General features: G+C 41.1%; 1 protein-coding gene across 1 annotated transcript; it reads right to left on the reverse strand.

Annotated features, from left to right (window-relative positions):
• Window positions 1-1,469: 1,469 nt before the first annotated feature.
• Window positions 1,470-9,969, reverse strand: LOC118371778 (heme-binding protein 1-like). Its single transcript, XM_052523974.1, has 4 exons — window positions 9,847-9,969; window positions 7,016-7,142; window positions 6,091-6,274; window positions 1,470-3,257 (listed from the first exon to the last, which is right to left on the reverse strand). Exons 1-4 carry the CDS (start codon window positions 9,937-9,939, stop codon window positions 3,086-3,088), a joined length of 576 nt encoding a protein of 191 aa, XP_052379934.1. The 5' UTR covers window positions 9,940-9,969; the 3' UTR covers window positions 1,470-3,085.
• Window positions 9,970-16,793: the final 6,824 nt, after the last annotated feature.

Here is a 16,793-nt window from a genome sequence, read left to right on the forward strand (position 1 = left end):
CAGCATGCACTAGACATTAGGCTACTCTCAATTGTCAAATGACTGTATACTGCATGCCAATGTGTACCACAGAGTAGGTGATGTGACCATCTCTACTTGCACATCATCACCTGCACATCTATCACTCCAGTGTTGATGCTAAATTGTAATTATTTCACGTCTATGGCCTATTTATTGCCTTACCTCCCTACTCTTCTACATTTGTACACACTGTACAAAGATTTTTCTATTGTGTTATTGACTGTACGTTTGTTTATGTGTAACTCTGGTGTTTTTTTGTCGTACTGCTTTGCTTTATCTTGGCCAGGTCGCAGTTGTAAATGAGAACTTGTTCTCAACTGGCCTACCTGTCTTACTGTAATGTCTTACTGTAATGTTCCCTGCAGAATTGAGACTAGGCCAAATAGGGGAGGCAGAAGCAAAATTCTGACTGACCTGTAAGAGCGGTCTGTGGTCAATTTGGTTCTGGCCAGAAATGATATTCATCTTACAGAAATCGGCAGCACATCTTGGACAATGTTCAACAATGTGGAAGCCATACATTGAAAAGTGTGGAAGCCACATGCTGAAAAGGCACCAGGTGTCTCTAAACCAGCTATACCATGTGCCTTTTGAAAAAAATGCAGACAGAGTGAAGCAACTGAGGACCGAGTATTTTCAGTTTCAAGATGCCTGTTGTGAAAAATACCCCCCAAAATCTACATCATTGTAATCAGTAATTCTCTTTTTAGAGGGTGATGGAGCTGGATGCTAACAAAAACCATCACAAATTCCTCTTTTTGGATGAGGCAGGCTTCAACCTGGCCAAGACAAGGAGGAGAGGTCGGAATTTAATTGGCCAGCGTGCAACCATCCAAGTACCTGGACAACGTGGGGCCAACATCACCATGTGTGCTGCTATATCAGAAGATGGTGTGGTGGGACGCAGACCTCGTATTGGATCATATAATGCAGCTCTCCTTGTAACCTTCCTTTATGAGCTAAATCAGGTCTGTAGAGCTGATGGCGTGACCTATGTCATTGTGTTGGATAATGTCAGGTTCCACCATGCTCAAATGGTGCAAGCATAGTTTCAAGCGCATCCACAATTTACCACCCTGTACTTACCCCCATTCTCTCCTTAACCCGATTGAGGAATTTTCTCCACATGGTGGTGGAAGGTATATGATAGGTGCCCTCATGAACAAGCCGCCCTTCTCCAGGCCATGGATGACGCATGCAATGACATCACGGCAGACCAGTGTCAGGCCTGGATTTGCCCGAAGATTCTTCACAAGATGTTTGGCTAATGAAAACATCCATTGTGTTTTGGTTGAGAACCTGTGGCCAAACCCACAAGACAGGTTTGATGGAAATATAGAAGTACAGTAATCAATCATTTGTTTAGCTTTTTATAGTAAGCCAGGTGAGGAACACTGCAGTGATGTTTTATAGTAAGACAGGTGAGGAACACTGCAGTGATGTTTTACAGTAAGCCAGGTGAGGAACACTGCAGTGATGTTTTACAGTAAGCCAGGTGAGGAACACTGCAGTGATGTTTTATAGTAAGCCAGGTGAGGAACACTGCAGTGATGTTTTATAGTAAGCCAGGTGAGGAACACTGCAGTGATGTTTTATAGTAAGCCAGGTGAGGAACACTGCAGTGATGTTTTATAGTAAGCCAGGTGAGGAACACTGCAGTGATGTTTTATAGTAAGCCAGGTGAGGAACACTGCAGTGATGTTTTATAGTAAGCCAGGTGAGGAACACTGCAGTGATGTTTTATAGTAAGCCAGGTGAGGAACACTGCAGTGATGTTTTATAGTAAGCCAGGTGAGGAACACTGCAGTGATGTTTTATAGTAAGCCAGGTGAGGAACACTGCAGTGATGTTTTATAGTAAGCCAGGTGAGGAACACTGCAGTGATGTTTTATAGTAAGCCAGGTGAGGAACACTGCAGTGATGTTTTATAGTAAGCCAGGTGAGGAACACTGCAGTGATGTTTTATAGTAAGCCAGGTGAGGAACACTGCAGTGATGTTTTATAGTAAGCCAGGTGAGGAACACTGCAGTGATGTTTTATAGTAAGCCAGGTGAGGAACACTGCAGTGATGTTTTATAGTAAGCCAGGTGAGGAACACTGCAGTGATGTTTTATAGTAAGCCAGGTGAGGAACACTGCAGTGATGTTTTATAGTAAGCCAGGTGAGGAACACTGCAGTGATGTTTTATAGTAAGCCAGGTGAGGAACACTGCAGTGATGTTTTATAGTAAGCCAGGTGAGGAACACTGCAGTGATGTTTTATAGTAAGCCAGGTGAGGAACACTGCAGTGATGTTTTATAGTAAGCCAGGTGAGGAACACTGCAGTGATGTTTTATAGTAAGCCAGGTGAGGAACACTGCAGTGATGTTTTACAGTAAGCCAGGTGAGGAACACTGCAGTGATGTTTTACTGTAGTTTCTTAATTTTTTTGTAGCTAGTTATTTTTGCTTTGATTCAAAGAAACCTGTTGTGACTTGTATTTCATCAATAAATGTCTCATTTTGTTCAATGATTCCACTGTGTCTGTAGTATTCGCTCTACTAGTTATTTTAGTGATGTACTTACATGTTTCATTATGGTACTACATGTATCACATATTTTGTACTACAATATATAATGTGTGTACGACCAACTACACAGTGAAACTCTGTATCTTGTGTGTGGGTGATCTAAATTAATGTTCCTATGGTATTTCATGATAAATTTGTTATTTGAAATAATGATTTTGCAAGTGCAAGGTTTCATTAAATATCTGAATGCACAATGCAATGTTTTGAACATGGGACAGTCTGTGTTACAAGTGATGACCGTTTTGAGTTTGTTCTGAAATTGTGCCAAAGTGATCGTAACAAACTGTATATATTATCTGCCTGAGACCACAGCCCAATTAAAATATATTTTAAAAATGAAGCATACTTGTGTACTCGTTTCCTTGATGTAAACTGTACCAAATTTATGAAATTCTGCTATTTTTGGTTTGTGTGAGGCTTTCGATTTGGTTCGCTGTAATGAGTGTTTATCAATTTGTTACTTTGTGTTAATAATGTAGTGCTACATAGCCACTTCAGGAGCGCTCCAGGAACCAGACTTCGTTGTGTCGGTGTGCGGCTGCGGGGCTGGTATAGCCGGCCACGATGAAGGACTCGCTCACACACAGCTGTGGAGAGTCCAGCACCTCGCCCAGAGCATGGATCTCCCCTAGGATAGAGGTCTCAGTAGTGGGTCCACTGAACGACCTGACAGGGGTAGAGAGAAAGAGATGGATGAAAGGTTACACAGTTACTTTAAATCATTACATCACGTTGCAATAATAATGTGAATCCATGTATTATAATATAAACATTACTTTTGTAAATATACACAGTGTACAAAGCATTAAGGACACCTGCTCTTTCCATGACAAACTGACCAGGTGATCCCTTATTGATGTCACTTGTTAAATCCACTTCAAAAATCAGTGTAGATTAAAGGGGAGGAGACAGGTTAACCTGTCTAGGAACAGGGTTCCACTAGTGATGAATCGCAGGGCGACAAATTCAATCAACAGAAATCTCAATTCAAATTTCTCAAACATATAAAGTATTAGACACCATTTTAAAAGATACAATTCTCCTTAATCCAACCAGTGTCCGATTAAAAAAAAAAAACTTTTCGGCGAAAGCAGAACATATCACTATGTTAGGTCAGCAAATAGTCACAGAAAGCATACAGCGATTTTCCAACCAAAGAGAGGAATCACAAAAAGCAGAAATAGAGAAAATGAATCACTAACCTTTGATATTCTTCATCAGATGATGCTCCTGGGACAACATGTTACACATGTATGTTTTGTTCGATCAAGTTCATGTTTATATCCAAAACATCCCTTTGCCTCCAAAACATCCCGTGAATTTGCACAGAGCCACATCAATTTACAGAAATACTCATAATTGATACAAGTGTTATTCACAGAATTAAAGATACACATCTCCTTAATGCAACCGCTGTGTCAGATTTCAAAAAAACTTTACGGAAAAAGCAAACCATGCAATAATCTGAGTACGGCGCTCAGAGACCAACACAACCCAAAAAGATATCCGCCATGTTGGAGTCAACAGAAGTCAGAAATAGCATTATAAATATTCACTTCCCTTTGATCTTCATCAGAATGCACTCTCAGGAATCCCAGTTCCACAATAAATGTTTGATTTGTTCCATAAAGTCCATCATTTATGTCCAAATAACTCCTTTTGGTTTGCGCGTTCAGTACACAATCTAAACTCAGAACGCGCAGGCAGGTCCAGGCAAAAGTTCAGACGAAAAGTCATATTACAGTTAGTAGAAACATGTCAAACGATGTATAGAATCAATCTTTAGGATGTTTTTATCATAAATCTTCAATAATGTTCCAACCGGAGAATTCCTTTGTCTGTAGTAGAAAAGCAATGGAACGCAAGGCAACTTCCACATGCGTCTTCCACAACTTCCACACGCGTCACGAGAAATCTTAGATCTCCCACTTCCTGGTTGGATTTTTCTCAGGTTTTTGCCTGCCATATGAGATCTGTTATACCCACAGACATCATTCAAACAGTTTTAGAAACTCCATAGTTTTTTCTATCCAAATCTGCTGATAATAAGCATATATTAGCAACTGGGACTGAGTAGCAGGCAGTTTACTCTGGGCACACTTTTCATCCAAACGTGAAAATGCTGCCCCCTAGCCCAAACAGGTTTTAAGGAAGGATTTTAAAACCTTGAAACATGGATTGTGTATGTGTGCCATTCAGAGGGTGAATGGGCAAGACAAAATATTTAAGTGCCTTTGAATGGGGTATGGTAGTAGGTGCCAGACGCACCAATTTGTGTCAAGAACTGCAACGCTGCTGGGTTTTTCATGCTCAACAGTTTCCCGTGTGTATCAAGAATGGTCCACCACCCAAAGGATATCCAGCCAACTGTGGGAAGTATTACAGTCAACATGGGCCAACATCCCTGTGGAACACTTGACACCTTGTAGATTCCATGCCTCGACAAATTGAGGCTGTTCTGAGGGCAAGGGGTTCAATTCAATATTAGGAAGGTGTTCTTAATGTGTTGTACATTAAGTGTACACTACATGATCAAAAGTATATGGACATGTGCTAGTCAAACATCTCATTCCAAAATCAAGAACATTAATATGGAGTTGGTCCCCCCCCTTTGCTGCTATAACAGCCTCCACTCATCTGGGAAGGGTTTCCAATAGATGTTGGAACATTGCTGCGGGGACTTGCTTCCATTCACCGCCAACAGCATTAGTGAGGTCAGAACTGATGTTGGCCGATTAGGCCTGGCTTGCAGTCGGCGTTCCAATTCATCCCAATTTGTTTGATGGAGTTGAGGTCAGGGCTCTATGCAGGCCAGTCAAGTTCTTCCACAAACGGATCTCGACAATCCGTTTCTATAAGAACCTTGCTTTGTGCATTGTCATGATGAAACAGGAAAGGGCCTTCCCCAAACTGTTCTCACAAAGTTGGAAGCACAGAATTGTCTAGAATGTCATTGTATGCTGTAGCATTAAGATTTCCCTTCACTGGAACTAAGGGGCCTAGCCTGAACCAAGAAAAACAGCCACAGACCATTATTGCTCCTCCAAACTTTACAATTGGCACTATGCATTCGGGCAGGTAGTGTTCTCCCGGAATCCGCCAAAACCAGACTGCTCGGCCGTGGAAACCCATTTCATGAAGCTCCTGATAAACAGTTATTGTGCTGAAGTTGCTTCCAGATGCAGTTTGGAACGTGGTAGTGAGTGTTGCAAACGAAGACAGACGCACTTCTATTCTGTGAGCTTGTGTGGCCTACCACTTCGCAGATGAGCTGTTGTTGCTCCTACAAGTTTCAGCTTCACAATAACTGTACTTACCGTTGACCGGGGCAGCTCTAGCAGGGCAGAGATTTTATGAACTGACTTGTTGGAAAGGTGGCATCCTATGACGTTGAAAGTCACTGAGCTCTTCAGTAAGGCCATTCTACTGACAATGTTTGTCTATGGATATTGCATGGCTGTGTGGTCGATTTTATACACCAGTCAACAACCCCCCTCACCTGCTGTAGATTACGGTGGCAGGCCATGTCTCCATGGTGATGTCAGGGTCAAAGGGCGTGGGGGGTTGGTCCTGGTGTTGGAATGGTAAGTAGTAGGCCACCGTCACATCTCTGGATAGGCTGGAGCGGGAGTCATCAGTCCTCACCACCGTCACAATGGGAAGGGTCATACCCAGGTAGTTACCTGGCACACACAGAGGGATGAGGAGGACCCAAACAGAAGTTAAAGGGATACTTTATTTTGGGATTTTGGCAATAAGGCCCTTTATTTACTTCTCCAGAGTCCAAGAAACTTGTGGATACCATTTGTCTCTGCATGCAGTTTGAAGGAAGTTACTAACTAGCGTTACACATAGACTTCCAGACATTGTGCAAACGAAAGTTGGCTAGGCAAAACTACTTCCAACTTCTTTCTTACTGAACACAAAGACATACAAATAGGGCTGTCCCAACAAAAATAAATATTGGTTGACCAAGAGTAGTCTGTTCATTTGACCATTCGATTGGTCAAAATGTTAACTTGTATTTTTGAACATACATACATACATACAGTGAAGTTGAAAGTTTACATACACTTAGGTTGGAGTCATTGAAACTCCAAGCCTATCAGAAGCTTCTAAAGCCATGATATCATTTTATGGATTTTTCCAAGCTGTTTAAAAGGCAGTCAACTTAGTGTATTTTAACTTCTGACCCAATGGAATTGTGATACAGTAAATTATAAGTGAAATAATCTGTCTGTTAACAATTGTCGGAAAAATTACTTGTATCATACACAAAGTAGATGTCCTAACCGACTTGCCAAAACTATAGTTTGTTCAAAAGAAATGTGGAGTGGATGAAAAAAAACGAGTTTTAATGACTCCAACATAAGTGTACGTAAACTTCAACTGTACATGGATCCTTATCTGCTACGCTCACTCACCTGAGGTATTCTGCTGGCAGATATATCTCATGAGCTTCATGAAGCCGGCACAGATGCTCTGCTCGTACGTGTCCTCTCGCACAGTGATACACGCCCAGCTGGCCTGGTTGTAGACTCTCTTCTCATACTGCACAGGACAATGCATAGGGCAGAACAATGGACAAATGGTACGAGGGGCAGAGAGAGGGAAAGAATGAGAGAGCATGAGAGAAAGAGAAAAATGACAGACAGGGCTAGAAGTGCAGGGATAGATTAAAGGTTGCCCTTTTGCCTGGCTCAAGTGAACTGAGCAGTCGTGCTAGTTGAGCCTGTTCCCGAAGTTGCCCCATTGGGCAGATGATTTAAAGGTCCAATGCAGCAGTTTTTACCTATATATCAAATCATTTCTGGGTAATAAGTAAGTACCTTACTGTGATTGCATTTAATTAAAATGGTCAAAAAGAAACAAAAACAACTTCTTAGCTAAGAGCAATTTCTCAAGCAAGAATTTTTCTAGGACTGTCTGGGAGTTGTCTTAGCGGGGAGGGAAAAACTGAAAAAACTGTTGTTGGCAGAGAGGTTTGGAACTCTCTTATTGGTTTAACAAATTTAAAACGCCTGTTGTCACCAGGCAGGCCGAAACTCCATCCCACCAAAACAGGCTGAAGTGTTCTGTCAGGTGTTCTTCTCAAACAGCTCTTACAAAAAGGGCATGGTCATCATTTTTACAGTATTATTCCAACCTTAGTGTGGAAATATATATTAAAAAAACACAGAAAAACACATATTTGACTGCACTGAGGCTTTAATATTTTTTTGGTTTTTAAAACAACCAAACTGCAAAGAATTCCAATAGCCCAAAGCTGATCTTTCTGGTTCCTCCCCATTTTTTAAATGAAAGACAGCAAATGTATGGCATTTATGCCAGTTGGGCAAGTTGAGCCCCCCTATGTTGAGCCCCCCTATGTGTAGATGAAAGGCAGGCAATACTTTATGACATTTCTGCATGTAAATACGGTGCATTCGGAAAGTATTCAGACCCCTTCCCTTATGTTACAGCCTTATTCTAAAATGTAGTAAATAGATGTTTTTCCTCAATCTACACACAAAACCCCCATAATGACAAAGCGAAAATAGGTTTTTCATTTTTTTTTGCAAATGTATTAAAAATAAAAACAGAACAACCTTATTTACTAAGTATTCAGACCCTTTGCTATGAGACTCAAAATTAAACTCAAGTGCATCCTGTTTCCACAACCCTTCTGTAGCTCAGTTGGTAGAGCATGGCGCTTGTAACGCCAGGGTAGTGGGTTCGATTCCCGGGACCACCCATACGTAGAATGTATGCACACATGACTGTAAGTCGCTTTGGATAAAAGCGTCTGCTAAATGCCATATATATCATTCTTGAGATGTTTCAACAACTTGGAGTCCACCTGTGGTAAATTCAATTGATTGGATATGATTTGGAAAAGCACACACCGGTCTATATAAAAAGATCCCACATTTGACAGTGCATGACAAAGCAAAACCCAAGCCATGAGGTCGAAGGAATTATCCGTAGAGCTCCGAGACAGGATTGTGTCGAGGTACAGATCTGGGAAAGGGTACCAAAACATTTCTGCAGCATTGAAGGTCCGCAAGAACACAGTGGCCTCAATCATTCTTAAATGGAACAAGTTTGGCACCACCAAGACTCTTCCTAGAGCTGGCCGCCCGTTCCAAACTGACCTTTCAGGAGAGGTGACCAAGAACCCAATGGTCACTCTGACAGAGCTCCAGAGTTCCTCTGGAGAACCTTCCAGAAGGACAAACATCTCAGCAGCACTCTACCAATCAAGCCTTTATGGTCAGACGGAAGCCACTTCTCAGCAAAAGTCACATGACAGCCCGCTTGGAATTTGCCAAAAGGCACCTAAAGGATTCTCAGACCATGAGAAACAAGAGACTCTCTGGCACTATCCCTACAGTGAGGCATGGTGGTGCCAGCATCATGCTATGGGGATGTTTTTCAGCAGCAGGGACTGGGAGACCAGTCAGGATCGAGGAAAAGATGAACGGAGCAAAGTAGAGAGAGATCCTTGATGAAAACCTGCTCCAGAGCACTCAGGACCTCAGACTGGGGCGAAGGTTCACCTTCCAACAGGACAATAACACTAAGCACACAGCCAAGCCAACACAGAACTGACTTGGGGAGAAGTCTCTGAATGTCCTTGAGTGACCCAGCCAGAGCCCGGACTTGAACCCGATCAAACATCTCTGGAGAGACCTGAAAATAGCTGCGCAGCGACGCTCCCCATCCATAATAATTTAAGTGCATTTCAAACATTTCCCCCCAAAACTTTGTTTTCTCATTATGGGGTATTGTGTGTACATTGATGAGGGGGGGGGGGGAGGGGGGCATTTAAATCAATTTTAGAATAAGGCTGTAATGTAACACATTTTGGAAAAAGTCAAGGGGTCGGAATCATTTCTGATTGCACTGTAGCTAATTTTGGGTAACCCCCTCCCCCAAAAAATACTTCTGACTTGCCTGACAGGTAATTAATTACCTTTCACACCTAATGTCAATCCCTGGAATTGATTGATAAAGAAAGCAATAGAGAGCTATATAAAAAGAGTGGTAGATATTAATTTATTCATATGCATCTTCTTTAACTCAAATTAAAATGCTCAAAGGCTTGCATCAATACTGTTAATTACAATGCTCCCTGTTTACTCAAACTCAATGAAATCAAGCTGAGAATATAAGATGGGCTAGATAAAGCCTGTCCGCCAGTCCATCTTTCCCTACTGGGTGATGGGGACAGAGGGAGCAATGAATGAGTACAAAGGGTGCTAGACTAGCTTACATTCTCTTTGCATGTGATCAGTGTGAAGGGGACTTTCTCCCTGTCCGTCATGCTCTCTGTGTCTGAGGTGAGCTGTTGGATGGGCTGGGCCATGTCTGGAAGGAAAGAGAGACAGGGGTTAGAGACTGGCGTCACACAATGCCACCTACAAGATAAACGACCACACAACAAGATAGTGATCAGTTTCTCTTCCTCAGATGGCATACAGCACAATAATAATTATACTGCTGTGCTGTAGTACACTGGGCTTCTGTGTAAAGGAAACAGTTTATGAGAATAATCTTATAACATAATTGAAAAATCAGTGTGAAAACAGATTTGGACTAGGCTAGTGTATTGAATGTTACATTTCTTTTTATTGTATATATTTTATTACAGGAGTCGCTAGTGCGCGATGAGACAAGGATATCCCTGCCGGCCAAACACTCCCTAACACGGAGGACGCTGGGACAATTTTGCGCCACCCCATGGACCTTCCGGTCGCGGCCGGCTGCGACAGAGCTTGGACTCGAACCCAGAATCTCTACTGGCACAGCAGTGCAGTGCCTTAGATCACTGCGCCACTCGGGAAGCCTGAATGTTACATTTCTGACAAAGTCTTTCACACAGAGTGACCTTAGACGAGTGACTGAAGTTTAGGAAGCAATGAGAGCCCTAAGGAAGCACATGATAGGAACATTTAGGTCAGATGGACAGGTTTGCCACCATTTTGGGTGGTCCGTGCACTGCAGAATCCAATGTACACTCAAAGTTGGACGCAAATTAGCTTTGGGGTTATCGTAGACTGCAGAACCTTGGCCTGCGTCCAAATGACACAAATTAGCTTTGGGGTTATCGTACACTGCAGAACCTTGGCCTGCGTCCAAATGACACAAATTAACTTTGAGGTCGTCTTTAATCAAGCACCATTCTCTCCCTGATTAGCTAGCCTAAAATGTTAACGCTTTTGTTTGTTTTCCTTATGTGGCATATGACCTACTTTCTGTATTGGAGGAAAACAGCTACGCTAACATCTTGACCACTACGTGCAAGATGTACATATACATGTTATTCAATCATTGCACGTAGCCAGGCGCTAAAATAGAATTTGGTTCCATTTGTGATGCTTGACTGCAACAAGTTCCGCCTCTCCGAACTCCTCATTGGTTTTTAAGAGCATATACCCACGTGTCATTTAAAGATGAACTGAGGTCCACACTCCAGTCAGTGGTGGTAATGCACCTTGGTTGGTTGCTAACCACCATATAAAGTCCAAAGAAGAAGAAACCTGAATGAGGAGAGATTACTAGAAACAAACTCAGTTTAGCCTTTTATTTGTGGATTAATTGTCAGAGTAGAGGACATTGTGCATTTCAGGTAAAATAACAACCAAATGTTTATATCCCAGGACAAATAAGCTAGCAACAGCAAGCTAACTATTGCCATAAACGTTTAATGCTTTTCGACCTGTCCAAGTTCAGAGTTCGTTTTGATAGTTAAACCTTCGTGTCCTGATCACGTCTGGTGTGGGTGGACAAATATAAACACGCGTGCGAGTGGTCTGGTCAGCATGTAAAATACTCATGTTGTACCCATCTTCACTAGAACCAAAATAACCTAGGCCCATTCAGCTGTTTAGCTCGGAGCTGTGGCTACAAAACAAACTCACTCAAATCTGATTATAACCCACCATTTTGTGACTATGAAAGGGCAAACAGGCTTTTGCATATCTAAAATGTTTATCTAAACTACGTAGCCTGTAGGCCTAGGTCTATTCCACTAAATAACATCTAAAGGTGTAGGTGTTATTCTCCATCTTACAACAGGTTGAATAGTGCAGGCCAGTTTGTCACGGTTTCTCTCACAGCTAACCATTTACTTGGATGGTCTATTTTTCCTTCAAAAGCTGATTCTGAAAGGGCATGCCCCTTTCATTTTGTGAACAAAGTTCAGAGCAATCAAAATCAACTATCACCCATTATACCTCATTACCTATTGCAATGGGTATGCTTGATTTGATCTTGTGTTGCTGGTCCACATGATGCTCTTTAAAATCTGCCAATGTCCCCACTGCCAGTAGTTTAACAGGCGTTTGTCCTGCGACCCGTCTTCTTCCATAGCATCGTTTACCCTCAATCAAAATCAACTATCCCCCCCTCTTACCCATGATGCTTCTGCAATGAGGTCTGAATCATCGTTTAAGTCATCCTCGTTGAAGGCATCCAAGTCCTCTAGCGTGATAGTGGGTCTTGATCCAGATTCACCCCCACGACGGTCACCTCCTTCGCCACTCATGTGACAGCCTCCTCCATTCATGGTTATTTTGACAGAAGTGCCCCAAAACGACTTGCAACAGTCGCAGATCTCCAGCGGGGAGGGGAAGATTGTTGAAGCGATAACAGCAGGCTACAATGTTGCCGACCTAGTGAGCTTGATAGCTGGCCAGCAAGTCCATAAAACTTTACAAACGAAACGAAGAAATCATGACAATCACGGCATTAGGTCGACAGTGCCTGTCAAATACGTACGACTGATGTACAAAGTATAATATAGTTAGTAAAACTACCGGGTTCTTCTGTACATAAAGCAACTTCGAATGTCTCTTTCCCCGTGCGGTGATGACTTGTATTTTAATTTCAAGACTCTCTCTGGTCACATGGCATACAATGGGTCATCACTAGTTACCACAGCTACAAATGGCTAAACACCGCCTATTTCTGAATGTTATCTTCTTCAAATCAAATCCTCTTCAAATTTAAACTTAACCACACTGCTAACCGTATGCCCAACCCTAACCATAAATTTAGACCAAAAAGCGAGTTGTATTTTTCAGGATTTTGACTTTGTGGTTGTGTAACTACTGACAACTCATGCGGAGGAAGGAGAACAGTATGTGGGTGTGCTCAAAGGCGCGTAGTTCTCTGATAGGTGAAGAAAACATCTAAATGTATAAAACATATACATGACTAACTTTGACATTGGTGTAAATATATTTGCCCAAATTTTTTTTAAAGTGTGCAAATTCAAGGGGAAAATAGTGTTCCTTCTGTTCAAAAAAGTGTGTAAAGAGACTTCTCATTTATGAAGGATTCGGGTAGGAAAATAATCCAGATTGTTTTAGTTTATGACAGTTGAAAATACAAGTACATTTCTCAGTGTGTATTTTATAAATCCACTCTGTCAATCAATGGATCAATCGAATCATATTTCCCCTTTCAGCTCATTCATTAATGTCCGGCACATATTGACTTCCCTGAGCACCAGATAAACCCCCAGTATGATCTATTTTAATTGGGTCAGGGGTCTTCAGTACATGGCCATGAGGACGGTTACATCAGAGATGATGGAAACTCATTCCTGACACATTTTCTTTTCTTTTAATGTAGATACTATCTCCAAATCTTGAGATACAAAAATTATAATTTAGAGATACCGTAAAAAAAAATGGTGGCGGAATGGGCTTCCATAGAGATACCTTTTTGTGGGATACACAAACAAATGGTTGTGGAAGTGACCCACAGGTTGTTCTGGCAACTAATATATACAGTTATTACAGACCTATACAGACCTATTCACCCTGTTTGGATTTCTTCAGATTTTGTGTTTCAAAGTGGGATTAAAACGCATTTGATTGTCATGTTTCCAAGTCAAGATGAAAGAAAAATGAAATCTGAATATGCCTTGATTAGATAAGTAAGTATTCACCCCCCTGAAACAATACATGTTAGAAACACCTTTGGCAGAAATGACAGCTGGGATTCTTCTTGGGTAAGTCTCTTAGAGCTTTGCACACCTGGATTGTGCAATATTTGCCCATTGTTATTAAAACAATTCTTCAAGGTCTTGGTGATAATGGCCAGAGAGCAATTTCCAAGTCTTACCACAGATTTTCAAGCAGATTTAAGTCAAAAATGTAACTTGGCCACTCAGGAGCATTCACTGTCTTCTTGGTAAGCACTCAGGAGCATTCACTGTCTTCTTGGTAAGCACTCAGGAGCATTCACTGTCTTCTTGGTAAGCACTCAGGAGCATTCACTTCTTGGTAAGCAACTACGGTGTAGATTTGGCTGTGTGTTGTAGGTTATTGTCCTGCTGAAAGGTGAATTACTCTCCCACTGCCTGGTGTAAAGCAGGCTAAAGTAGGTTTTCTTCTAGGATTTTGCCTGTGCTTAGCTCCATCCCGGTTCTTTTCATCCTGAAAAACTCCCCAGTCTTTGTTAACGTCAAGCATACGCATACCATGATGCAGCCACCACCGTGCTTGAAAAAAAGGAGGCACTTACTCAGTAATGTCTTCTGTTGGATTTGAACCCAAACATAAGGCTTTGCATTCAGGCCAAGGTCATTATTATGGAGGCCGTTGAACTCTGTAGCTGTTTTTAAATCACCAATCGCCTCATGGTGACATCCCTGGGCTGTTTCCAACTTGTCCTGTGGCTCAGTTAAAAAGGATGACTGTATCTTTGATGTGACTGGGAGCTTTATTACAATAATTATTCACTTGACCATGCTTAAACAGATATTCAATGTTTGATTTGTTATTGTTACCCATCTACCAATCACTGCCCTTCTTTATGAGGCCTTTGAAAAGCTCCCTGGTCTTTGTAGTTGAATCTGTGCTTGAAATTCAATATTTGACTGAGGGACCTTACAAACGTTGTATGTATGGGGGACAGAGGAATGGGTAATCATTCAGAAATCAAGTTTCCCTTGAATGAGTCCATGTAACTTACTATGCGATTGGCCTAAATGAAGGGGGTGAATACTTAAGCAACCAGGGCCGACTAGCCTTTTGGGGGCCCAAAGCGAGTTTTGTAACAAACGTTATAAAACATTTCATGCAATTCTACTCATTCAATTTGAGCAGTTTTAAAGCAAAACCTACAGTTCTACACATTTTGCCATCGGGCAAAGAGAAAATCGGGCAGCAATTTGATAAAAAAACAATTAATGCAATTCTACCCATTTTTTTCCCCAATTAGTTGGAAGAAAATATTTGCAGTTTTAAATCTTATTTCCAGCAATTTGACTCATTTTGCCATGACTCATGCCATGTTAATGATAGTGGAGTGAGAGTGACTAACATATCAATGTGGGTCCCCTGGAGGTCAGTGCGTCTGGGTGCGTGCCCGGTCTGTATTCTGTCATTATTACTACAAGCTTATATAACTGGCTAGACTAACATAACAATCTAATAATTGTTGCACAACCAAATTTTGAATTTGTACCTTGTTCATTATACACTGACCAAAAATATTAACACAACATGTAAAGTGCTGTTCTCATGTTTCATGAGATGAAATAAAAGAACCAGAAAATTTCCTTATGCACAAAAACATTTTTTCAGCATCTCCACTTTGGCAAAAAAACATTGTTGTACAATAACAGTATCTTGTATATAGTTGGAATTTTAAGTTGTTGCCCTGTCCCTTTCCCTGTGATGTTATTCTAATAGAATCCAGAAAGAACAAAACCCTGTCCCTTTCCCTGTGATGTTATTCTAATAGAATCCAGAAAGAACAAAACCCTGTCCCTTTCCCTGTGATGTTATTCTAATAGAATCCAGATAGAACAAAACCCTGTCCCTTTCTCTGTGATGTTATTCTAATAGAATCCAGAAAGAACAAAACCCTGTCCCTTTCCCTGTGATGTTATTCTAATATAATCCAGAAAGAACAAAACCCTGTCCCTTTCCCTGTGATGTTATTCTAATATAATCCAGAAAGAACAAAACCCTGTCCCTTTCTCTGTGATGTTATTCTAATAGAATCCAGAAAGAACAAAACCCTGTCACTTTCTCTGTGATGTTATTCTAATATAATCCAGAAAGAACAAAACCCTGTCCCTTTCCCTGTGATGTTATTCTAATAGAATCCAGAAAGAACAAAACCCTGTCCCTTTCCCTGTGATGTTATTCTAATAGAATCCAGAAAGAACAAAACCCTGTCCCTTTCCCTGTGATGTTATTCTAATATAATCCAGATAGAACAAAACCCTGTCCCTTTCTCTGTGATGTTATTCTAATATAATCCAGAAAGAACAAAACCCTGTCCCTTTCCCTGTGATGTTATTCTAATATAATCCAGAAAGAACAAAACCCTGTCCCTTTCTCTGTGATGTTATTCTAATAGAATCCAGAAAGAACAAAACCCTGTCCCTTTCTCTGTGATGTTATTCTAATATAATCCAGAAAGAACAAAACCCTGTCCCTTTCTCTGTGATGTTATTCTAATAGAATCCAGAAAGAACAAAACCCTGTCCCTTTCTCTGTGATGTTATTCTAATAGAATCCAGAAAGAACAAAACCCTGTCCCTTTCCCTGTGATGTTATTCTAATAGAATCCAGAAAGAACAAAACCCTGTCCCTTTCTCTGTGATGTTATTCTAATAGAATCCAGAAAGAACAAAACCCTGTCCCTTTCCCTGTGATGTTATTCTAATAGAATCCAGGAAGAACAAAACCATGTCCCTTTCTCTGTGATGTTATTCTAATGTTATCCAGAAAGAACAAAACCCTTTCCCTTTCTCTGTGATGTTATTCTAATAGAATCCAGAAAGAACAAAACCCTGTCCCTTTCCCTGTGATGTTATTCTAATAGAATCCAGGAAGAACAAAACCATGTCCCTTTCTCTGTGATGTTATTCTAATGTTATCCAGAAAGAACAAAACCCTTTCCCTTTCTCTGTGATGTTATTCTAATAGAATCCAGAAAGAACAAAACCCTGTCCCTTTCTCTGTGATGTTATTCTAATAGAATCCAGGAAGAACAAAACCCTGTCCCTTTCTCTGTGATGTTATTCTAATAGAATCCAGATAGAATAAAACCCTGTCCCTTTCTCTGTGATGTCATTCTAATGGAATCCAGATAGAACAAAACCCTGTCCCTTTCTCTGTGATGCCATTCTAATGGGATCCAGAAAGAACAAAACCCTGTCCCTTTCTCTGTGATGTTATTCTAATAGAATCC

Source organism: Oncorhynchus keta, chromosome 8, assembly GCF_023373465.1.
Source record: "Oncorhynchus keta strain PuntledgeMale-10-30-2019 chromosome 8, Oket_V2, whole genome shotgun sequence".
Classification (NCBI taxonomy): domain Eukaryota; kingdom Metazoa; phylum Chordata; class Actinopteri; order Salmoniformes; family Salmonidae; genus Oncorhynchus; species Oncorhynchus keta.

Coding starts and splice junctions, on each gene's coding strand:
- LOC118371778 (XM_052523974.1), bottom strand. CDS start 9,939: ATGGCCCAGCCCATCCAACAGCTCACCTCAGACACAGAGAGCATGACG. Junction 7,143..9,846: donor TGATCACATGCAAAGAGAAT/GTAAGCTAGTCT, acceptor TGTCCTGTGCAG/TATGAGAAGAGAGTCTACAA. Junction 6,275..7,015: donor CTGCCAGCAGAATACCTCAG/GTGAGTGAGCGT, acceptor TGTGTGTGCCAG/GTAACTACCTGGGTATGACC.